Here is a 24,300-nt window from a genome sequence, read left to right on the forward strand (position 1 = left end):
CACCAATCGCAGCTCGACAGCACATCCTTAATAACCCACCCCTCGTTTCTACTCTCACATCACATCATCGCACTAGTGCGCTTGCTTTATCAGACAACCATATGTTGAAAAGGAAACTACTACAATTTTTTTTCATATTTCATTTAAATTACACCACAAAATATCACAATAAATTAGGTTGCCCTAGGAAATAATAAAAATGGTCAAAGAAGAGAGTGAGAGAAGCTGCGTGAGACATATATTCCTCATTTCTTAGATTTCATTTTGTTACCAATGGAGTAATAATAGGTAGAAGAAGTAAAACCACTTTCTTAATCCGTGTAGGTGAAAAACACACATCTATATCTCAGGGTTTCCTTATTTAGCTTCTATCTCTGCAATTGGCTTTTCCTGGGCTTCAATTGAGAGAGAGAGAGAGATGGGGAGAGGGAAAGTACAGCTGAGGAGGATAGAGAACAAGATCAACAGACAAGTGACTTTCTCAAAGAGGAGAGGTGGTTTGCTGAAGAAGGCGCATGAGATCTCTGTGCTCTGCGATGCAGAAGTCGCCTTGATTGTTTTCTCTCACAAGGGAAAGCTCTTTGAGTATTCTACTGATTCTTGGTAACTTTCCTTTTACCTCTATTTCTCACCTTAATTTCTTTTTTTTCACTTTCCTTAACTGATACTTGCTGATTCAAACTTTTTGTGATCCTAGATCTGTTTTTTCCATTCTTTCTTTAAAATAAAAGTAGGGTTTCTCTAACATCTCTCTCGTCAATTTTCTTGTGTTGTTTTAACTGCTTTATTATCGATGCTTTAGCTTCTACTCATGATTTTGCACCATTTATGATTTAATATTTCCTCTGTTTGTGTACGATCATTAAAAATCTAGAGTTTCATCTTTCCAATTTCGGTCGATTATTATATTTTTGTTGGCCATGATTTTTTATTTATTTTTTGGTACGTATCTCGGAAAACCCTAAATAATTTTATGTTCTAGGTTATTTTGATCTCTTATCAATTAATCTTTTATGTATATGTTCAGTACTGGACAAATTCTACTTTTTCAATCAATAACCTATTATCCCAAACTCATATTTTCTATTATCTCTCTTTAAAATTTAGAAAATGATGAATTTCATCATTTATGACCACAAATTTTTGAGTTAACCCTTTCGTGACAACAGAAATTATAATAGGCTAAAATTATGACATAATTCTCAAAATGTATAAATAAAGACTGGATAACAAGAGTCATGGCTTGCTCAAAAAAGAAAACAAGAGTTACACAGTAGTTGTGTGAAATCAATTGGTGCAATGGGCAACAGAAACAAAATTAATTGTTGATGGACGACAGAACATACATAAATATAAATACTATATATGCATACAATTATATATTCTTGGGCGATCTAATTTAATTGGGTGGAGTTTTTATCCATGATATACATAGATAGCCCAGTCCTTGTATCTGCAATGCTGTCATGTGGTGTGACATATATACAAATATATGTATATATTAAATCATGAAAATCTCAAAGTCCCTTGTTGTGACTTTCAGTTCTTGACACGAAGCTCTCTAGATTCTGTAAGTTATAACTTGTTCGGCTGCATCTTGGAACTTGAATTATTACTGCAGATCAACATGAATGCTTTTGTCATTTTCTAAGTAGGGAAAGGAAGGAAGTTGCTGTAATTCTCTTCATTTTTAGGGGGAGGGGAGAGGGGAGGGGAGGGGGGTCTCTTTGATATCTGAGAATCTTGTGAGAGTCACAGTTCTTTCTTGACAAGACGGGAATCATGTTAAAATACTGTATGATGATGTTTGTGCAATTTTAGTACTTGAAAGCAATCCATCAAATGAAGAAAGATAAATGTATTTTCTTTAATTTTTACTGTGTGTAGGAAATTTACACTTTATATACATGTGTGCATGGGAAAATAATTGATGTAGTATAAAATAGTCCATTAAATCCGAACAAAGAATAAGTGATGTATATAATCTTAAAACTTGTCACAATCACAATCCTATGTTATTTACCCGAGAATATATTTATTTGATGTTGTGGTGAACACTTAATTCAAAAGTTAGTACAATAATTGGTGACTTAATAAAAAGGCATGTGATGTCGTTGGAGTATATATTGCATGGTTGATGCAGCTCACATTTTATCATTTATTAGATATGCAACTACGTCCAATAAAATTCAAGATTCCGTCTCTACTTTTATCAAACATATACATATACACACATAAACTCCTATGTTAGGTTATTCAGAATTTGAATTCACCTAATTAATTTCTTTTATCAAATTATTTAGTGAGAAAGTTCCTAACATACTCATTTAGTAATGTTAGTTGATTTATTTTTGGGTGCATAGCAGCATGGACAGGATTCTGGAGAAGTATGAGAGATACTCATTTGCAGAAAGACAACTAGTCGCCAACGAGCCTCAGTCGCCTGTAATTTTCAAATATTTCTATATTATTTAAATTTATATATACATGACTAATTATAAATACAAACATGATGGATGATATGTGCAGGCTAATTGGAACCTAGAACACAGCAAACTAAAGGCGAGAATTGAACTCTTGCAGAGAAATCATAGGTATATATATGTCTAAATCCAACCAAATTATTAATTCCATTTTCAATTAATTCTCACATTTTTTGGGGTTGTCTCAGGCACTATATGGGAGAAGATCTTGACTCAATGAACCTCAAAGATATTCAAAATCTAGAGCAACAGCTGGACACTGCACTCAAGAACATACGATCCAGAAAAGTAATAAATAAATAAATTTTTTAATTATTGAACATTTTTATTTCATATCTAAATGATTTATATATATATATATATATATATATATTGTATATTATGCAGAATAAACTTTTACTGGATTCCATCTCCGAGTTGCAGCAGAAGGTATGTCTCTTCACCGCCTAGCCAGCTATAGTTGAATCCCATTTTTCCTGTATATTTTAATCAAATCAAATCAAAAGCCTAGGAACATATTAAATTCGTAGTAGTAGCTAGGGTTTTCCCTTTAAATTCAATGACATTTCATGCATTTTATTTACTACTACTATTCACGCTGCAGTCTCTTTAAATGTGTATTGGTCTCTATTATTGTATTTTTTGACTGTATCTCATTATCTTTTTATTCTTTTAACAGGAAAAAGCAATACAAGAGCAGAATACCATGCTAAGAAAGCAGGTGCATCAACCACCTTCTATATTTCCTGTTTATATTTGTCTATTTGAGAAACAATGCTAGTAATATATATTAGTAATTTTATCTAAAATGGTATGGTACATGATATATATATGTAGATTAAGGAGAAAGAACAGGAAATGGCCCAGCAGCCATGGGATCAGCAACACCACAGCCACCGAGCACCGCAGCATCCGCCGCCGCCGACTCCGCCGTTCATGATGGCACCTCAATTCCCTTGCTTGAACATGGGGTAATTTACTACTTCCTTAATCAAGTTTTTCGACATTATTAATAACAATGATAATAATTTCAGAGGCGTGTACAACGAAGGAGAAGCAATGGAGGCTAGAAGAAATGAGCTTGATCTCACTCTTGATTCGCTCTACTCATGCAATCTCGGATGCTTTGCTGCTTGAAGAATCCAACTCAGCATTAATTATGGAAGTAATAAGCGTTCTGGTTTTTGTGTTAATCACTTTTTAATCCTACTACATGTATGGTCTTGATACATTCTACTGTACAAAGTGATTAAACCCTCCCAAACTCGATGTGATGAAATATGCATGTATGTTATATTTGATTTGTTCAAATGAAGTCGCATTTGTGTTTAAAGGGGAGTCGCGCGTTTCTGCGCGGAGGGACTTAATTGCAATTCTTCGGGCATAGAGGGATTTAGTTGCAAAAATAAAGTTTAATTGAAGACTACTTGATCTGAGCCGTTGATGATCTAATCTAATGGCTGCGATTAAAGCTAAGTTGAAGTTAGTTATAACTAATTTCACCTTCTTCATTAAAGCTCTTCCAGAGAGGGTGCGTGGTGTACAATTTGTAAAAGATTGAGCTTGAATTTTCTTTCTTGTCTTAGTTCAAAGTCTGTGAAGATCGAGAACCTTTCTTTATAGCTCATTCATTTCTCAGTTGTAATCAAAGTTTGTGGTGAGAATATATAATATAACTCAAGTTCTTGGCCCATGGACATAGGTCACAAGATTGAACCACGTAAATTCGCATGTGCAATTTACATTCTTGCGTCGAATACTTAACAAGTGGCTTCGTTTGTGGGAAGGGCCGGGAGACCTCAAATCGGCGCAGAGATGTCATTAATGCCAAGGATTGAGACGGAGAAATTCACAGGTAAAAATGATTTCGGTTTGTGGTGCATCAAGATGCGCGCATTACTGACACAACAAGGGCTTGTTGCGGCTCTGAAAGAAGATAGATGGAGGAGTATCATCTATGACAGCAAAAGACACTGACTCGAAGGAGAAGATCGTGGCAGCTGCGAGAGTGGAGCTCAAGAAGGCAAAAATGCGAGAGAGAGCTCACAGCCCGATCATTCTATGCTTTGGTGATACAATATTAAAGGAATGTGGCTAGGGGGAAGCTTGCAGCAGCGGTCTGGGCAAAACTTGAGTCAATCTACATGACAAAGTCCTTGGCCAATCAACTATATATGAAGCAAAGGTTATACTCTTTTAAAATCACAGATGAAAAATCTCTAGATGATCAACTCGAAGCATTCAACAAGATCATTGATGATCTTGAGAATGTTGATGTGAAAATTGGAGATGAGGACCAAGCAATAATCCTCTTGAATGTCATTCCCAATTCATACGACCAACTTAAAGATGTTATGTTGTATGGGAGAGAAAATGATATATCTGGAAGAAGTGCAGTTTGCATTAAAGACCAAGAAGTTGCAGAAATCATCAGCAACTCAAAAGAAAGAAAGTGTTGTTGACGGGCTAACTATCAAACAGAAAGGTGGGAAATCCAAGAAGCAGAAAAAGGATTTCAAGAAAGGAAACAAGAGAAAGGCAACAAGACTTGTGATGAAGTACATACATGTTATCTTTGTAAGAATCTAGGCAGATTGCATCATTTGGAAGAGAAACCAAAAGCAATCAAAATGATTGGGAAATAGGGACAAAAGGAGCAAGAGCAGTGGACATTGCAGAGGCTTTGAATGTGGTGGAGAATCACATAGATGATTAGTGGATATTGGATTCAGGCTGTTGATTTCACATGTACCCCATTGAAAGCTGGTTCACTGAGTTGCAGTATCAGAGAGAAGGTACTGTGATTCTTGGAAACAATCAGACTTGTGAAATAAAGGGAAAAGGTAGTATCAAGTTCAGATTTCATGATGGATTTGTAAGAACATTATTAGATGTTAGATACATCCCAAGTTGAAAGAGGAATTTGATATACTTTGGGTCTATGGGGAAAATGGGCTATGAATGGAGGTTCAAAAATGGAGGAATTAATATCACTAAAGACAACAAAATATTCCTCAAAAGAACTAGAAGGAATGGGCTTTACTACCTTGAAGCTGAGGTTGTTGCTGGAGAAAGTGACACTGCAAAGAAAGATGATTCTATGCTTTGGTACAAGAGATTGGGTCATGCTGGGGAGAAGAGTTTCAATCACTTACTGAAACAGGAGAAAACTGATAATCCAGTCAACTTCAAGCTTGATCAGTGTAAACAATGCATTTTGGGCAAGAGCAAGAAACTGCCATTCAGTACAAGTAAGCATACATCTAAATCTCCATTAGATTATGTTTATTTTGATTTGTGGATATATATATATATATATATATATATATATATATATATACACTAAAGGATAAAGTTGAGGCATTTGAGAAATTTAAGATTTAGTGCAGTGAGGTGGAGATTGAGAAAGGAACTAAGGTCAAATGTTTGAAAACTGATAATGGTCTAGAATTTATCTCTGGGGAACTTAACAGCTTGAACAAATTGGAGTTATAGAAAGAATTAATTGTGTCATACTTGAAAGGGTGTGCATGTTATTGAGTCAGGGATGCCCCAAGAGATTCTGGCCAGAAGCTGTTGTCACTGTAGCTTATATAATCAATAGATCACCTTCACCTGCAGTGGAGTTTAAGACTCCAGATGAGCTATGGTATGGTACCCCCTCAATTTATTCACACCTTAAGAGCTTATATACATGTCAAGCAAGAGAAACTGGAGCCTAAAACCTTAAAATGTGTCATGTTGGGCTACTGAAGGGCGTGAAAGGATACAAACTTTGGTGCACTGAATTTGGAATGGGAAAGGTGATTATCAGTAGAGATGTTATATTTGATGAATCACAGATGCCCTACAAACAAATCACAAATCCAGAGAAGGACAATCAACCACCTAATAATTAAGGAGATGAATCTTGTTCAGTTAGATCAGTTGATTGGAAGTGATTCAGGAATATCAGAGTCAGGGAGTTTGATTGAGCCATTTCTGTTGGGGAACACTAATTCAGATTATGTTGCTAATATTGATAACAAGAGATCTCATTATGGATATATCTTCACCCTATTTGGCTGTACTATTACCTGGAAATCTTCTCTACAATATGTTGTTGCTCTCTCTATAGTAGAGGCAGAATATATGTGATCACAAAAATACTGCAACAAACACAGTGCAATTGTAGCATATATAACAATCGAGTATCATATCCACAAGGACTGATAGGCGAAAATACCTTAAGTAATTCTAATAGTTCTCTAGCAATATTTAGGCTGAAATAGAAAGTTTATTAAAAAAGAATAAAGAGGTTCAAGAGATAAAACAAAAACAAGCGAAAGCACCCGCGAGAAACCACGGGTAACTGAAAAACAACCAAGACTATGAGAACTTTTTTATAGGATCGTCCTCGTCTAAAGAGTCTTCGTCGTCCAGCATATCTTCCCATCTTTTAGAAACCACAGCCGACATAGCTCGAGCTGCGTCTGAAAAGAAGAGTGAACCACAAAATTTTGCATAAGCACTCCTCCAGACTGAGCATTGTGCACTTTATTCAAGAACTCCACCGGCGACGGAGTGTCAAGAACGGCGCCTTGCAAAACGGTACCAGTAGCACGACCTGCTACTTTTTAGAAATTCGAAGACATATCATTCTTGATTATGCGCCGGAGTCTGTGCTTGATAGAGGAGTCAGGGACCCTTCCCTTCTTGGTAGACCCTTTCGGACGCCCTCGGCGAGTTACAGGGGGATCCATCGTCTCCTTTCCTGACACAAATATAAGATGGAGAATAAAAATACTAGACTCCAATAAAATAAATAAATAAAAACAAATAAATCAGATAAATAAAATACTGATCCTAGGGATGTAATTTTATTAATCAAATTCACACAATTAATCTATTAATCCTAATTACCAATTTAATCCAGTCCTGATGAGAGATTACATAAATAACCATACACTCTCGCTAGAGCAGTTATGATAGTAGATTAGTAAATTTTATATCTCTTTTACGTCTCAAGAAAATCTACTAAATCCGAAAAGCTCACAAGAATAGCACCCTATGATCCACCTATCTCCGCTAGGTCTCAAGGTTAAAATCGTATCATATCATACATTCTTGAATCCGCTAAACAATATATTCGTTATGTCTCAAACCGAATAGCTAAACATGCAAATATTGGCCAGATAATCCACAAGAAATGAAGCACCAGGAATTGTGAATTAGAAACTGAAAGGAAAAAACGTATCAATAAATCAATCATATAAATCTAATAAGCTATTTACAAACCCTAGAATCAGATAAATGAACTAGATAGACATCATAACATAAATCAAAGAAATAATAAAGAAGAAACAATAAAAATAAATGAAATTGATAAAACCTGGAAGAATGACAACTTGAATCTTGCACTAAAATAAATCTAATTTATGAAAGCAATAAAGTTCTAAGTCTAAAATTGAAAAATATGAAAATAGGTGAAGAGATGTGTCTAATAGTAGGTCAATAAAAGAATATATATATATATATATATATATATATATATATATATACACACACACACACACACAGAATAAATACAGTACAGAACTCGAAAATACTTATAAAATCACGAAAATTCAATTTTTTTTTTTAAAACTCGCAAAATCCCATTGGATACTATTCACTACTGCGCGCGGTTTTTTTGTTTTGGTCATATCTTCATTGTCTGAATTCCGATTTCCAATCTATTTGCTCTCACGAACTCGTATCGAGATGATCTACAACTTTCCTTCAAGCCATACTTTCAAACTCAGCTTCAATATTTCTATATAGTTCATCAAAGAACGAGAAAATATCATATTTCACAAGATATATAAATCAATTTAAGCATAAAACAATCATCAAACACTCAATTCCCAATAAAATTGACATCATAAAAATATTTAAAACTATGGAAAAGTGAGTGTTATCAATATGGATGCTACAGAGGCAGTCAAGGAAGCTATGTGGTTGAAAGGATTGGCCTCAAATTTTGGAGTTGAGGAGGATTATGTAGTTTTGAAGTGTGACAGTCAGAATGCATTGTATCTTCATGAAGCATCAAACTTTTCATGAGACATCAAAGCATATCGATTTCAGGATGCACTTCATAACAGATGTCACAGAAAAAGATTTGGCGAAGATGGTCAAAGTTGGAACATAGGAAAATGCAGTTGATGCATTGACTAAGGCATTGCCAACATCAAAGTTCGAGCATTGCCTGGAGTTGGTGAGTTTGCTATGTCATAATTAAAGTTGAAGTGAAACATTTGGCAGGAAGAGCTTGGAGATTATTCGGCAGATGCAAGTTTGAACAAATCCGGTAGAGATTTGTTATATTTGATTTGTTCAAATGAAGTCGAATTTGTGTTTAAAGGGAAGTTGTGTGTTTATGCGTAGGGACTTATTCGGACGCGGATGGGGTTTAGTTGCAAAAGTAAAGTTTAATTGAAGACTTGATATAAGTCGTTGATCTAATCTGGTTGCGATTAAAGCTAAGTTGAAGTTAGTTATAACTAATTGCACCTTCTTCATTAAAGCTCTTCCAGAGAGGGTGCGTGGCGCGCAATTTGTAAAAGATATTGAGCTTGAATTTTCTTTCTTGTCTTCGTTCAAAGTCTGTGAAGATCGAGAACCTTTCTTTAGCTTGTAACCAAAGTTTGTGGTGTGTATATATAATATATATAACTCGAGTTCTTCGTGCGGGGACGTAGATCGCAAGATCGAATCACGTAAATTCGCATGTGCAATTTATTTTCTTGCGTGGAATACTTGACAATGTAATACTATTAATTAATTTTTGGTATTTTCATGCAGCAATATGTATGATGTTATCTGACTATAAAAGTGTTTAATTATATTTGGCTTCTTTCAATTTCTCTAAATACATGCTAATAGAGTTTATATATATATGTTGGAGTAGTTAATTTATATTGTGATGAAACGTAAGTAATCATGTTTTAGCTTATTATCGTTTCTATTTGTAAAGTAAATAAGATCCACTGCAAAAAAAGTTCTAATAGTGACATTATTTTAGTCACACCAAGATAAGTGTCATTAAATTTATGACATTTTTAGGTGTAACAATATTTAGTTACATCAATACATGTATCTATATACTTTTGTTACATAAATATGTGTAAGTAAATTTTGTTACACTTTAAAATGTCATAAATTTTATGACACCTATTTATGTAACTAAAATTGGCTACATCTCAAGGTGTCACAAAATATTTTAATGACATATGGATGTCACAATATCTTTTTATTACAAATAAAAATAATGTAAAAAATGTTAATTGAGTGAAGTAAAGGCAGAAGGAGATTCCCCACACCCATCCCTCCCTCACTTGCTTCGGTGCTTATTTTTTTTTAAACTAATAAATAGCAACATGCCCCATTGCTTGATAAATTAAAATAATTAAATATATAAGTGCTGATATTGAATTTGTTTGGTAAAGGAGCACAGATATCAATGACATGCAAAGTATTAAAAATAAATAAATAAAATATTAATGGTGATTATGCTTCAGGTTAGTTACAACGGCTAATTTGCTTATCACTGCCGAAAACTTGTGTTCTTCGCTACCAAAAAAATTGTGAATTTGTGATTTCCTTCATTTGACCTCCTTCGAATTTGTGTTCCAGCTGCACCATTCTTTCTCACTAAAACCCCTCTCTCTCTCTCTCTCTCCCCCCCATTTTCCTCTCTGCAAAAATACAATCAACAAAGACAGCGCACCGAGATCAGCTCACCACTTCTCTCAGGCAAACCTTTTCTCCTTTCATTTTCACTACTCGATCTGTGTATTATTTGTTTCGCTCGAGTTTGTCGATTGCATGTATCTGCTTCTTCGTGTTTTTTGCTGATTGATGATATGTATATAACATAATACCAATTTGTCGATTTATAGCAAATTGGATAATACCACTTCTCCTTTCATTTAGCAATTTGTTGATTGATAATACCAATTTGCCGATTGTCGAGTGATATACCAATTTGGAATTTCTAGCTATACCAATTTCCAAAAAATACCACTCTGATTTATGTTTTTTGCTATATTATATATATATATATATATATATAGAGAGAGAGAAAAGTTAAACAGAGAATGCTAAATATTTAGAGAATAGAGAATTCGTGAAATAAAAACGAACAGATCTACAATTTTTACGAACAAATCAATGTACCGCATGAACAGCAATTTGCCCCGAGTTCGAATCCTGCTGGTGGCGAGTTTTTCTCTTTTTTTATTAAATACGTATGTTCGTTAGTTATGTTGATCTGTTCGTAAAATGTATAGACTTGTTCAAAATAAAATATATAATAATTCTCTGTTTAACTTGACCCTATATATATATATATATATATATATATATATATATGTATGCTTAGTTACTAGTGTTGATCGTTTTTATCTTGTCATTCTGATCTGCAACGTCTTGCAGATTTTGTATATCTGTGCTAGCTATCGCCGATTGTTTTATTGAAGCTCTGCTTTCGTGTATTCTAATTGAAGCTCAGTCTCACAGTAGTCATTCTAAGTTGTAAGTTTCTCAATCTCCTTCCTTGACTGCTTTAGACGATTTTGGTGAAATTATTTGATTCTAGTTTTTGAGTTTGAATTCCTGGTTAATTAAGCAAACTTGACTGCAATTGTATATGAAACTTTCAATTTAAATTTTGAATAGGGATTTCTCTTAGGTTGTCCTCTTCTTTTGTTTTGCTGCAATTGTATATGAATATATTCCTTGTTGATTTATAGTTCTACAAAATTAATTCTAGAAATTATACAATTTCTTTGCTTTTAGCTTGTTAGTTTTAAAATGGACAAGAGTTGGATTAATGCACCGAGGGTTAGTGATGTTTATAAGAGTGGATGTGAGTCATTCATACAATTTGCCATGGAAGCTCAAGAAAATATACTTTGCCCCTGCTTGAAATGTTGTAATGGCAAAAGGTTTTCAACTGAAAAGGTTCTTCATCACATATTATTCAATGGTTTTTGTCCGGGATATACTACTTGGACTTTTCACGGAGAACATGTATCGTCAGAATATGACACTTCTTACATAAGAAAACTAGTGTCTCAAACAACTTCTATTCAGAGAGATGTCCCAAGTCAGAGTGACACAATTAGGGATATGATACATGCTGCATTAGGAACTGATTTAGGTGGAGATTCAAACTGTGAAATCGGTGAGTTTAGTGAGGGTCAAGCCCCTGAGAACGAAGGTCTTCATGCTAATATTCCGCCAAGTGAACAACACCTTGAAAATAATTTGTGTGGTGTTGACGCCTCACGATATCAGAAAATACTAGCAGAATGTGATAAAGAATTGTATCCTAATTGCAAGTACTCACAGCTATACTTCAACTTGACCTTGATTCACATCAAATGCATGGGAGGACTCTCCAACAAGGGTTTCACTATGTTGCTGGAGTTTTTAAAGGATGTATTTCCATTTTTGACCTCATTACCAACTTCTGTTTATGAAGCTAAGAAATTGTGTAAAGATTTGGGACTTGGATATGAGAAAATTCACAGTTGCCCCAATGATTGTATGCTCTACTGGAAGGAGAGGGTTGACCAGGAAACTTGCCATGTGTGTGGCTCTTCTAGGTGGAAAACTGAAGAGAAAGATAGAGGTAAGGATACAAAAACACATGAAATAGATGAACAACCCAATACACATATAAAGAAAAAGGCAGCAAAGGTATTGCGTTATTTTCCCTTGATTCCTAGGCTTAAAAGGATTTATGCTTCAACAAAAACAGCTAAAGATATGAGATGGCATAAGACCGATCGTACAACAGATGGTTTGTTAAGGCATCCGGCAGATGGTGAAGCGTGGAAAAGATTTGATCAGCTCTACCCGGAGTTTGCTATGGATCCTGTGTTAGATTGGCGCTTGCAAGTGATGGATTTAGTCCTTTTAGAACAATGATTACAACATATAGCACTTGGCCAGTGTTACTAAAACCATATAATCTGCCACCTTGGTTGTGCATGAAACAAACTTCCTTGATTTTATCAATGATCATTCCAGGAGAAAAAGGTCCAGGCAATGATATAGATATTTTTCTGCAGCCATTAATATGTGAGTTGAGACAATTATGGCACGGGGTAGATGCATTTGATGTGTTTGCCAATGAAACTTTCAAACTTCAAGCTACATTGGTGTGGACTATCAATGCATATGCCATGTTGTCTGGATGGAGTACAAAGGGGCGTGTTGCGTGTCCTATTTGTACAGACTCTACATGTTCTATTTGGTTAAAACATGGTAAGAAGTTCAGTTATATGGGTCATCGAAGGTGGTTGGAGCACTCTCACCCTTATCGATATCAAAAAGATTCATTTGATGGCACTCAAGAGTTTAGAAGGCCACCAAAAACACCAAGTGGATCACAAATTCTACAACAAGTTTGGGGTACCATATTTCGATATGGTAAATCATCTAAGTCTTCAAGAAAAAAGATTAGACAGAACGAAGACACTTCAATTAATAATATTTTTGAGGATCCAGATGACTTTATTGAAGAATATGCTCATGTGGAAGAACAACTTTGGAAGAAGAGGAGTATTTTCTTTGATTTACCATACTGGAAACATAACCTTCTAAGGCATAATCTAGATGTAATGCATATTGAGAAAAACGTATGTGACAATCTTCTTGGAACTTTACTGAATATTGATGGAAAGACTAAAGACGATGAGAGAGCCCGGAAGGACATTATGGAAATGGGAATACGACCTAATCTTCATCTTAGAGATTATTTGGACAAAAATTCATATGTACCTGCTGCGTGCTTCAATATGTTTAGTAGTGAAAAGATCAAATTCCTCGAAGTATTAAAATACCTTAAAGTCCCAGATGGATATGCATCAAATATTTCAAGAGGAGTGAATTTGAAGGAAAAAAAATTGTCAAACCTTAAGAGTCATGATGCTCACATTCTAATGCAAGATATATTGCCAATAATGTGTAAAGCCTCTATGCATTCTCGAGAGAAAACTGAACTGGTGAAAGTTGTGTCAGACTTGTGTTCATTTTTCAAGTGGTTGTGCAGTAAAGTATTAGATCCTGTAGAATTGGATAAGTTAGAGATTGAAGTTGGCATTACCTTGTCAGAAATGGAACAATTATTTCTTCCGAGTTTCTTCACTATTATGGCACATATCATTATTCACCTAACTTCAGAGGCTAAGCTTGGAGGGCCAGTTATGTATCGCTGGATGTACCCTATTGAAAGGTATTTTATACAATATGTTATTACTTACTACCTTAATATTTATTCCTAAATATTTATATAGCATGAAAATAATCTTTTTGTATATCATTTCGAGGTTTTTGGTGCGTTTAAAGTCTTATGTTCGAAATAGAGCTTAGCCTGAAGGATCAATTGCAGAGGGGTATATTGCTGATGAGTGCCTCACCTTTTGTTCAAGATATTTTGAAGGCATTGAGACTCGATTTAATCGGCCTCGTAGATACGATGATAACATCTTAAGCAAGGAAAAATATTTTTTCAAGTCTGGAGGTAGAGCTGTTGGAAAAGTTGAAATCACGAAACTTGATGAGTTATCATTGGCTCAAGCACATCGCTATGTGTTACTACAAAGTCCTAAAACTTTTTCATATTTAGAGTAAGTTTATTTTTCTCAATGGTTTTCTAGCAATATTTGGAATTATGTTTTGTAAATTTTTTCATTCAATGGTCGCAGACATTTCCTAAAGCAGCGACGAAACATACACCATGGACAAGTTAATCAAAATGTGGAGAATAAGTGGGTAGTTGAGGAGTTTCCTGGCTGGCTTCAACAACAGGTGTGTAGTTAGTTAGCTATGAATTAAAATGAGGCTGCTGTAGTTATTAATTTATAGGTGTCTCAACTTAATGTCATAAAATTGTAGGTTCCAATAATGGAGAAACATCACTGTGACGAAGAAATAGTAGCCCTCGCAAGAGGGCCAAACAGTTACGCAAAGAGATACAAAGCTTTCATGATCAACGGTTTTAAATTTCATACAAAGGATCAAGAAATCTACAGAAAGACTCAAAATTCAGGGGTGGTTGTTGAAGTCAAAGAGGGGGGATGAGGAAAATATAGTTAAAAAGTATTATGGTTCTATCATAGATATATATGACTTAGACTATTATGAAAAAGGCAATGTGGTGATTTTTCGATGTGATTTGGTTAATATAAATTCATCTAGAGGATTAAAAAAAGACAAGTATGGGCTACCTCTAGTGAGCTTTTCAAGGTTGATCCACACGGGTGAAGCTTTGAAGGATGATCCATTTGTTTTGTCCACTAATGCAAAACAAGTGTTTTATGTACAAGATGGCAAAGAGAGTGAATGGATGCATATTGTAGAGACAAAGCCTAGGGATTTATATGATATGGGTTCAAATTTAGAGGAGGAATTTATATGACAAAGGTGTGAACTTATTTGTTTGGTGCTTGTAACAATTTTTCATTGGAACTACTAATTGCACATCTATGTTTTGTCTGAACTACTTATTTACCTGTTATTTGGGAATGAGCATCTGCAGCATACATAGCAGATGCCATTTATTAGAGGCCTCCTAGGTCCAGATTGCATCTATCTATAGCTTCTATATAATCCCATTTGTTTTTATTTTTTAATCTTATTTTTTCCTGCTAGACGATTGATTTAATATTTCCTGCTAGCATCTGTGTTGTGAGTTTTTCCTAATGCCAAATGGCAAATATTTTTCACATATGTTCTACTGGTTCTTGTAAAACATGCAGGACCCGAAGAGTTTGCAGAAATTTGGAGTTGCCTTTGAAGTTTGAAGTTTGGAATCAAAACGATATAAATTGTACAGTACTTGTCTGTAAGTAGAATTATGTGTTATGAAGTTATTTTACTGCTAATTAGTTAATTTCTACTAATTTTGACATCACCATTGCAGATCTAAATGTTTTGACCATGTTTAGATCCAAAGTGACAATATCTCAGTACAAGAAAGGCCCTCCAACAACAAATTATAGTTCTCTACAGCCACCATCTTCCACATTCTCACGACCTCTTACTACTGACTCAGATTCACATCATTCTTCAGATTCTATTTTCGACCACTTGCGTCCACCTTCATTAAATAGTAATTACACACAGCCAAGCCCCATTCCTCATTCACCATCCCACCTTCATTCTTCCTCCGAGACAGATGATAGTGAATCTAACAACAATGATGGCAATTCACACGTTCAAGTTTCTGAGAGTAATGTACTTGAAAATATTGAGATTGTAGGTAATGTTTCTGTAAACTCTAGTAAACTCTTTTCCCCCATCCATTCCCCCCCCCCCCCTTTCTATTTTAATTCACTAACTTATTGTGTTATTTACAACTCTTTTGTTATAAGCTACATATATATTTAGTAAGCTGCTTTGGTTTTCTATGACAGATGAGAAAGGCCATGTGAAACTGACAAGAATGGGAATGAAACCTAGTGATGTTTTCAAGTTGGCTAAAGGTTTGAGAATTTTGGTAAATGTCAATGAACATGGCCAACCGATCTGAGCAGCTAGAAGAGTTCTAACAAGATACATGATGAAACTTGTTAAACAACCAAATCTTTGTTCGCCAGATTTAAATGATTTTAATGATGTTAAACATGCCTTTGGAGTTGAGCTGCTGAGAGCTGTGCGGGTATCAATAATTTCATTAAATGTTATTTTCAAATATTATTTTGGATGTATCGAAAAATGTTTGCTAATGTGTATTTTCTTTATTTTGTAACAGGAGAAATTCTATATCCCTAGACATGAAAATGTGGACAATGTATTAATTGCTCTAATGGGCATAAAATTCAGGAACAACAAGTATCGGATAAGAAAGGAGATATATAAAAAGACACATGCTAGATTGAGGGAAAAGCTGAAAGCAGTTCTGGAAGCTAGTGGTGTTCATGGTGAAGAATTGGAACATCGAGTGACATTTCATGAATTTCGTGAAGACCAAATTTTGGCAGAGCTTGATCGGATTGAGCCTCCACCTGGATTTGCTAATCATCAATGGCTTAAATTCAAGAGTAATATGAAATCTGAAAAGGCAAAGGTGGTACAGTAATTCATTTTCTTTAAATTATATTCTTCATTAAATTCTTAATATTTCTTACTATCTATATACAGAAACTATCCGAGAAAGGAAAAAAAGCTCGTGCGACTCAAAGTCATACTCATACAACTGGTACCAAGAGTTATGCTCAAGTTGAAGATGAGCATGTAATGCCTATTTTGGATATATTCTTATATTTGTTAAGAATCATGTGTAAAATGAAAATTTCTTGTTTCTAATAGGTCATTAAATATAAAGAACATCCTGGGCCACTTACATTTTTTGACTTGACACATAAAAGGAGAGATGGTTCTTATGTGCAGAGTGATTCAAAGGAATTTATGGTAAGCTCTTTGAATTCATCTTCATACAACTATTTATAGCATTTTTGGTAAAGTTAAGTTTGTTTGTTTGTTTTTTTTTGTTATAGATTGCTGCCAAATCAGAAATTGTTAGGCGTAAAAATGAAGGAACTTGTGAAAATCCTGTTGAATTAGAAAGTTCAGTTTGGTATGACTTGATGGGTGATGATAAGCCTGGTCGAGCCCGTGGTTATGGTATTGGTGTCACGAAATCATCTCTGACTGCCTTCCGAGCCAAACTTAGGCAAATGCAAAGTGAATCAGAAAACTCCAGTGCTCATGACAATGAAATAGACCAGCTCAAGCTATTACTTAGCAAGCAACAACAGCAACTTGTTGCACAAGAAAATGTGATGAATGCATACATGGTAAAGACGAACGGAATTATAGGCAATTTAAGAGATGAAGTTCTACTATATCGCACAACATTTGGAGCTGGTACAGAGGACTTACTTAGATCCTACCATCTGAAAACGAGCTCAGGGACAAAAAGTACTATCAGTATCAGCAATAGAATGGCTCTCGGGAGTTTGGGCTTACACGACTTTGGTCACAACCAAATGGAAATGAGTTCAGAAAAAAGTGTTCAAGGTAGGCGTTTGGACTTTCTTCATTTTCTCATAAAGTTGTGATTTTGTTGAATTCTTTATATTCTTACATGTGGAATGTGCTCTGAAATTTCATTTAGATTTCTGCCACAATCAAGCTAAGGAAGGCAGTATGCAATGAGCTTATGACGATGTAATTTTGGTTTCAGTTACTCGAATTACTCGAATTATGACAATGTAATTTTGCAACCATTCTTTCCTGTTAAGGTTGCACCCAAGCGTTGGAGGCTGGAGATCAATTTCAGCCAGGATGCAGTGCTGATGCTTTCATCAATGAGTTTACCTAATGGCATCCAGGTATCCATCAACAATACCCTTTTTTAGCTTTCATTTCATCGCGAGTAGCTCCAATTCTTGCTGCTTATTGAACTATAAAAATTCTTAAAGTTCATCTTAACTTCACTAGGGGCTCCCAAAACTTGATTAACTTGACTCAAGAATTCTCATTTTATTTCATTGTGTGTGCATTATCATTCTCCTATGTTCATCAATGAGGGTGGATGATCTTGGAGGAACTTGTAGGGCTGGAAATGTTGACTCTCTGAAGAAAAGTTGAAAACTTAAAAGTACTGTTCTTCATATCATTGGCTAGTATAGGATTTCGCCTGAAGTAAAGTTCTATTTCATTCTGAACATTTGAATTTAGTTTAAGATGTCGTTGGTTTGATCTTAACTTCTTTAGATGTACACCAACATTAGACTTGTGTGAGTCAAGAACTTCCCCTGCTTCTCTATGCACCTTCCATGTCATTGAAAGTATGACTTTGTACCAATGGATGATGTTGGAGATTGAAACTAGTATGTGGCTGGAAGAATTTGACTCTTTGATTAAAAGCTTTAAATTGAGTTAGAGCACCAGTGCTTTTAAAGATTGGAACTGGAGCTACTAGAAAAATGGAGGAGTAGTTGACTGCATAGATGACAAACTACGCCTACCTGATGCTTCTCTGGTTTTGATTCCGATTTAATTTTTAGGCTATTCGTTCAAATATAAGGCAAATGTCTCTGGAAAGTGTCTATGCTTTGATTTCACTTGCCCTCTCATTTTCTCCTTTAAACACTCTAACAAGTGATGCTTTGATTTAGGCTGAAGTTCGTGGCTTCCAACATGATGGCTCCTTGCACCTATGAAAAGGCATAAATTGCTTGATATATTGAAGCTTCATAAGGAATCACCAAATAAAGGCCAAGAATAGCATGCTAAAAAGAGTGGTTGTTGAGGACGATCTTTCCCAAATGATAGCATTTTCTTAATAATGTTTTACACATGTAATTGCATATATTTCACCCTGTACCACATATTTTGGTGGTTGGCCTTGTTATTTGAGTTAATTGCATGAATATTCAAGATCTTATTTGACATGGATAATAGCAACATTTATTTCTTCTATTTGCAATTGCCTCGAATATATTAGTTGAATACCTTCTATTTCATTTTGTAAGGTCATATTTATATTAGCAAATTAGGTGAGATATCTAAAAAATAGTTACACATTTTGCATGTCACAAAAACTAGTTACACTTATAAATGTGACAAAAATAGCTACTTTCTTACATGTCACAAAAAAATAACTACACTCTTACATGTCACAAAAATAACTACACCTATATATGTCACAAAAACTAGTTACACCTTCAAATGTCACTAAGTTTAGTGACATTTTTATTTTTGTGACACGCATAATAGCTACTCACTTACAAGATGTCACAATTTTATTTAGTAACAATTATAAGTGTCACAATTCTTTAAAAATTATGTCACTAATCAGACATTTTGTTGTAGTGATCCCGTTCTTTAGTATAGTGGGCAAATTTCTTCCTAAAAAAAAATAGTGGGCAGATTGAATAGTTTTAGGGTTGCTTGGCTAAACTTATTTAAAGCGTTTATAAGTTTCGACCATTTAAGGGTGAAATTTTATTCATTTATGAAAATAGGTCATTTATAGTGGGACGGAAGGAGTATAAATTAAAGTGTTTAAATAATGATTTTATAAGTTACTGGCAGAATTGTGAGTTATAGAGAAAATCGAAGAAAAATAAAATTGGAAGCGGTTATATTGGAAATAACAAATCGTAATTGAATTATTTTTATAAAATGATTATTGATTATAAGATTAAGAAGGTGTTTGACTGAGTTTATAAGCGGTTTAGTAGCTTATAAGAGTTTAACAAAATAAGGTAGCTCCTAAGCAACTTATAAATAAGATGTAAAAATAAGCTCCAACATCTTATAAGCTCCCCAAAAAAAAAACTTCTTCAACTCCAGTTTATTTTTTTTATTATTTTATAAGCAACAACTATCTTACAAAAATAACATTACTATATTATTTCCATTAGATACCCTTTCAATTTTACATCTCTTCAATTTTCTCTTCTTAACTCAAATTTCTTTTTCTAACCTATAAACTCAACTAACCAGACACTTTGACAACTTAATTATAAGCTCTTATTACAATACATCTTATAAGTTGTTGGAGCTTGTAAGCTCTTTAAGATAAACTTAACAAATACTCTTTAAGAAAAAATAAGTTTGGGATTAAAAAACTTATATTTTGGGAGATTATAATTTATTAGAGATTATTTTTATAGTTTATAAATTATTAAAAAATTTATTTGGTCAAATATTTTTCAAAAATTTATAAACACTTTAAAGCCTATAAGCTTAGGCGAACACCGTGCATGCCTTTCGAATATTTTGGCCCAAACTATAAGCTTGTGACCAGTAGTCCAGTGGGTTCTAGAGTATTCTTCCCATCCTGGCCCACTGTTTTGGCCTAATTCATTTGATAAAAAAATCAACAACCGACAGGCAAATTTTCTCAATTTACTTTACCATCATTGCTTTTTTTTTTTTCTGTTTTTGTTTTAATAGATTATTTTAATCTATTGACAACATGTTTAATTCACTACTTTTAGATGTCTTTTCACAAAATTTGCAGCATTGAGATCTCCCTGTGTGCTTAGGGTTTCTATTCTAGTTTAATACAATAACATAATTTACGAATGAGATGAAATTTAACGACGTAAGAAAATATTAAAGACATCGTCATGTATCTCTAATGTCTTAAGAGAATCTAGAAAAAAAAATGACTACCAATTAAGTTTCTCAGCTTGGTGCTCGTGTGAATCGATCTCTCAGTAGATTTTCCTGTGTATCTTTTTAAACTTTGGTACCTCTGGTACCCTTCTATTAACTTTTGAATTTTCTGATAAAAAAAAAATTTAATTTTAAAGGCATCCGTTAGCATCTTCTCCTAATTGATCAGTCTCTACTAAGTCAATTACTTTGGATTATGGTTTCTCATGATTATCATCTGAAACCATCATTGCCTGCACCAAATCCCAGTAATTTATTAATTACTAGTTTGATTGTCGATGGATACCACTTTTAATTAGGACATTTCAGGTACCACCTTCCATCAAACTATACTAATTGTAATTACAATACACTTACCAGGAAAAAAATTGTAATTAAAATCATTCGAGAAAATCTATAAATAGACCCTTATTGCTGAACGAATATATTTGGTGAAAGCTAATGTTGTGACATTCATTTTCAAGAACAAAGTTATTCTCTACTTGCTCACCACTTATTTCCTAGGATTCTAATATTTGGCTAATATGCTGAGAATCTTGTCAAACATTAATCAAAAGATAATTAGAATTAAAGGGTGTGATAATAGGCAAAAGAATTTATAGATTATGTAAGAACAGCTAATCATGGCAAGAATATGGGCCTACAAAATTTGATTATAGTCACGTTCAAGTGTAGGCCCAGAAAGCCTAAAAGAAATAAAAAGATAGAAAGAGAAAAAATGATTACACAAAAAAGAATGAAAAAGAGAAAGAAACTGTGTCCCCATGCAATCATGCAGTAGTTGCAAATTTGCTTTGCTCTTTTCCCTCAAAAATAAATAAACCTCTTCTTCTCACACAACAAATAATCTCCTCTTCAACCAGAATTAAACAAACATGGTTAAAATAGGCACTAAACTGCCTAATCTCTGCTTAAACAGGATTAGGCCTCTAGCCCGGGTGCGTTCGCCTCCCAACAATGCGGAAGAAAAAAAGGACTGTTTTTCCGGCGGCGGTTGTGAGAAAGCTGCGGCGGCGAGTGGCCGGAAAATCATGATCGTGGTGGATCCGAGCGCCGTGGCAAAGAACGCGGTGCAGTGGGCTCTCAGCCACACCGTTCAGAATCAAGATTTGGTGGTTCTGCTCTATGTCATTAAGCCTTCTAAACAAGGTATAATTAGCGGTATAATTTCTGTTTAATTTGTCGATGTGGGAGCTTTTTAAAGTTTTTGAATTGAATGTTTAAATAATCTGCAGGTGATAGAGAGGTTAAAAATGATCCAAGAATTCCTGCATTTCTCACTAGTATGCAGAGTATGTGCCAAGTGAAGAGGCCTGAGGTAAGTACAATTTTTTCTTAATTCTTAATTAGATAATTAGTTTAAAAATTTTGTTTAATTAAAATGTGGTGGAAGATAGGTGTGTGTAGAGGTTGAGGTGGTGGAAGGGAAAGAAAAAGGCCCTGCTATAGTGGAGGCTGCCAGGAGGCAAGAGGCGGCGCTGCTGGTGGTTGGGCAGAAGAAACGGTCGGTGACGTGGCGGCTAATGCTGACGTGGGCCGGCGGCCGGGTGGTGGCGGCGGCGGGAGGTGGCGTGGCGGAGTATTGTGTGCAAAATGCTAGCTGTATGGCCCTTGCTGTGAGGAGGAAGAGCAAGAAAGTTGGGGGATATCTCATCACTACTAAAAGGCAGAAAGATTTTTGGCTCTTGGCTTGATCAATTTGGAATTCCTTGTTTTATTTGTTTTTACTATAATTTTTTATTTGTTTAGTTACCTTACTTGGTTTGTTATGGGAAAAGATGAATTTGATCACGCAGCAGTTGTACATAAATTCACCGTGTTTTGGTATATAGGGATTAAAGTGGTGCATCTAGGAAGTGAAAATGTGAAATATAATTTGCTAAATTGGGAAGTAAATGAGGTTGTGTGTTATAATTAAAAGTGAGTCGGGGGTGTTAATACAAAATCTGATTTATATTTAATTTTGCTATTTGAGTTGAGAAAGATTGTATTTGGATGTTGTTGATAAGTCTAATATATGTCATATATTGTGTTATGTAACTTTACGCTGTAAATAAGAATATGAATAAACCTTTTTTTACTATATTTTTAATGTCATAATATCATGTTTTATTATTATATTTCTAGCTTTATGATAGGCATGGTGAGTAAAGCTCCTGCATTGATTAAGATGAAGAATTCGTACCATCAGATTAATATTTTTTTTTTTTTTTTGAAAAAACCTTCAAATAATTGTCATATTATAGAGCTTTTTTTTTTTCTCTCTCTTTTAAATGTCTGTGAAATTTTAGAATAAAATTGAGTTAAACTTTCAATTCTACACATGTCTATATTATAATTAAGCATTAATTACGCCAAAAACCATGAACTATACCCCAATTTTCAACTTTTCCATGAACTTCTTGTTTAATAAAAAATTCCATGAACTTAGTGTGTTGAACAATTTTTCCATAACTTTCAAGAATCCCCAAATTCATAGCTGACATGGCATGTTTTAAGTGACCGGATATATGATATGGCATCGCCGCCGGAGAATTGAAACGACGGCGTTTAATTGGAGGTAAACGACGTCGTTTAACATCAGCCCCCCTTTCTGACACTACAAGAAAATGCGGCTCTAACGACCGAAATTTCGGTCGTTAAAACCCAAAAATCGGTCGTTAATATTATTAACGACCGATTTAACGACCGTTTTTTTCGGTCGTTGTTTGCATCGTCGCCCGAGTTTTAACGACCGTTTTTTCGGTCGTTAAAGTTAACGACCGATTTTTTATTTTTAACGACCGAAATTTCGGTCGTTAAAAAGAGAAAAAAAATAAATAATATAAATAAAAAAATTATTTTTTTTAAATTTTTTTTAATTAACGACCGAAATTTTATTTTTAACGACCGAATTTTCGGTCGTTAAAAATAAATAAAAAAATATATTTTTTTTTTCGAATTTTTTTTTTTTTTTTTAAATCTCTTTGTATCCCACAAGTATTTTTAGTGTATTTCTAATGTATTTTGACCTTAATTGCATACCATTTGACGAACTTCCCAGTAGGTCACCCATCTTACTTGTGCTCTAAGTCAAGCACGCTTAACCTTGGAGTTCCTTTCGAGTAGTCACCAGTACAGAACACTCGTATTATTGATATATATAGTACCTATTAATTCATTTAAACTCTAATTCAATATAAAATATCATTAATCATTCATAACCTTATAATATGTCGAGATAATATAAAATATCATTAAACATTTACGATAAATATACGATCGAATTAAAAATAATAAAAAATTAATATTATCGTAATTAAATAAAGAAAAGAAAATATGAGTATGAAAAATAATAATCGTATACAACAATAATTCAGAAAATCTAATAAGTCTAATAATTTATTAAAATAAATCTAATAATTTATTATTATTTGAAAATTAATAAAATAATTAAATTTGTAAAATAATTAAAAATAATATTAAATAGAAAATTAATAAAAAATAAATAAATAGAAATAGAAAAATAAAAATAAAATAATAATCGAAAAATAATAATTAAATAATTAATTATTTCTATAGAAAATAATAATTAAATAATAATCAAAAAATAATAATTAAATAATTAAAAATAATCTCTATAATTTGAAAATAATAATTAAATAGAAAA

The 24,300-nt window shown here is 33.9% G+C and overlaps 3 protein-coding genes and 1 long non-coding RNA gene across 5 annotated transcripts; all 4 read left to right on the forward strand.

The window, feature by feature from the left end:
* The first annotated feature begins 202 nt into the window (after positions 1-202).
* LOC130995975 (truncated transcription factor CAULIFLOWER A-like) lies at positions 203-3,816 on the forward strand. 2 transcript variants are annotated; one of them, XM_057921505.1, is made up of 8 exons: positions 203-603; positions 2,364-2,445; positions 2,530-2,594; positions 2,672-2,771; positions 2,871-2,912; positions 3,163-3,204; positions 3,321-3,454; positions 3,518-3,816. In XM_057921505.1, the coding sequence occupies exons 1-8, from the start codon at positions 419-421 to the stop codon at positions 3,618-3,620; spliced, it is 753 nt and encodes a 250-aa protein (XP_057777488.1). In that variant the 5' UTR covers positions 203-418; the 3' UTR covers positions 3,621-3,816. The 2 variants fall into 2 exon arrangements, with proteins under 2 accessions (XP_057777488.1, XP_057777489.1); XM_057921506.1 differs by having other exon boundaries at positions 204-603; positions 2,367-2,445.
* Positions 3,817-15,937: 12,121 nt separating this feature from the next.
* On the forward strand, positions 15,938-17,578 carry LOC130994058 (uncharacterized). The gene is made up of 5 exons (XM_057919094.1): positions 15,938-16,176; positions 16,270-16,584; positions 16,659-16,751; positions 16,827-16,928; positions 17,015-17,578. The coding sequence occupies exons 1-5, from the start codon at positions 16,075-16,077 to the stop codon at positions 17,576-17,578; spliced, it is 1,176 nt and encodes a 391-aa protein (XP_057775077.1). The 5' UTR covers positions 15,938-16,074.
* A 69-nt stretch (positions 17,579-17,647) lies between these two features.
* On the forward strand, positions 17,648-18,946 carry LOC130996016 (uncharacterized). Its single transcript, XR_009092346.1, has 2 exons — positions 17,648-17,851; positions 18,641-18,946. It is a non-coding gene; the product is annotated as an uncharacterized LOC130996016 (long non-coding RNA).
* A 2,434-nt stretch (positions 18,947-21,380) lies between these two features.
* LOC130995983 (uncharacterized) lies at positions 21,381-22,442 on the forward strand. Its single transcript, XM_057921515.1, has 3 exons — positions 21,381-21,800; positions 21,887-21,969; positions 22,049-22,442. The coding sequence occupies exons 1-3, from the start codon at positions 21,527-21,529 to the stop codon at positions 22,343-22,345; spliced, it is 654 nt and encodes a 217-aa protein (XP_057777498.1). The 5' UTR covers positions 21,381-21,526; the 3' UTR covers positions 22,346-22,442.
* The last annotated feature ends 1,858 nt before the right edge of the window (positions 22,443-24,300 follow it).

The sequence above is a fragment of the Salvia miltiorrhiza genome, chromosome 7, assembly GCF_028751815.1.
Source record: "Salvia miltiorrhiza cultivar Shanhuang (shh) chromosome 7, IMPLAD_Smil_shh, whole genome shotgun sequence".
Lineage (NCBI taxonomy): Eukaryota > Viridiplantae > Streptophyta > Magnoliopsida > Lamiales > Lamiaceae > Salvia > Salvia miltiorrhiza.

What these genes read in the sequence shown, in the direction of transcription:
- LOC130995975 (XM_057921505.1), top strand. Translation starts at nt 419, where the DNA reads ATGGGGAGAGGGAAAGTACAGCTGAGGAGGATAGAGAACAAGATCAAC. An exon ending in GAGTATTCTACTGATTCTTG is followed by an intron (nt 604 to 2,363) that starts GTAACTTTCCTT and finishes TTGGGTGCATAG; the next exon opens with CAGCATGGACAGGATTCTGG. An exon ending in CTCTTGCAGAGAAATCATAG is followed by an intron (nt 2,595 to 2,671) that starts GTATATATATGT and finishes GGGTTGTCTCAG; the next exon opens with GCACTATATGGGAGAAGATC.
- LOC130994058 (XM_057919094.1), top strand. Translation starts at nt 16,075, where the DNA reads ATGATGAAACTTGTTAAACAACCAAATCTTTGTTCGCCAGATTTAAAT. An exon ending in AGCTGCTGAGAGCTGTGCGG is followed by an intron (nt 16,177 to 16,269) that starts GTATCAATAATT and finishes ATTTTGTAACAG; the next exon opens with GAGAAATTCTATATCCCTAG. An exon ending in TGAAATCTGAAAAGGCAAAG is followed by an intron (nt 16,585 to 16,658) that starts GTGGTACAGTAA and finishes ATCTATATACAG; the next exon opens with AAACTATCCGAGAAAGGAAA.
- LOC130995983 (XM_057921515.1), top strand. Translation starts at nt 21,527, where the DNA reads ATGGTTAAAATAGGCACTAAACTGCCTAATCTCTGCTTAAACAGGATT. An exon ending in CATTAAGCCTTCTAAACAAG is followed by an intron (nt 21,801 to 21,886) that starts GTATAATTAGCG and finishes AATAATCTGCAG; the next exon opens with GTGATAGAGAGGTTAAAAAT. An exon ending in GCCAAGTGAAGAGGCCTGAG is followed by an intron (nt 21,970 to 22,048) that starts GTAAGTACAATT and finishes GGTGGAAGATAG; the next exon opens with GTGTGTGTAGAGGTTGAGGT.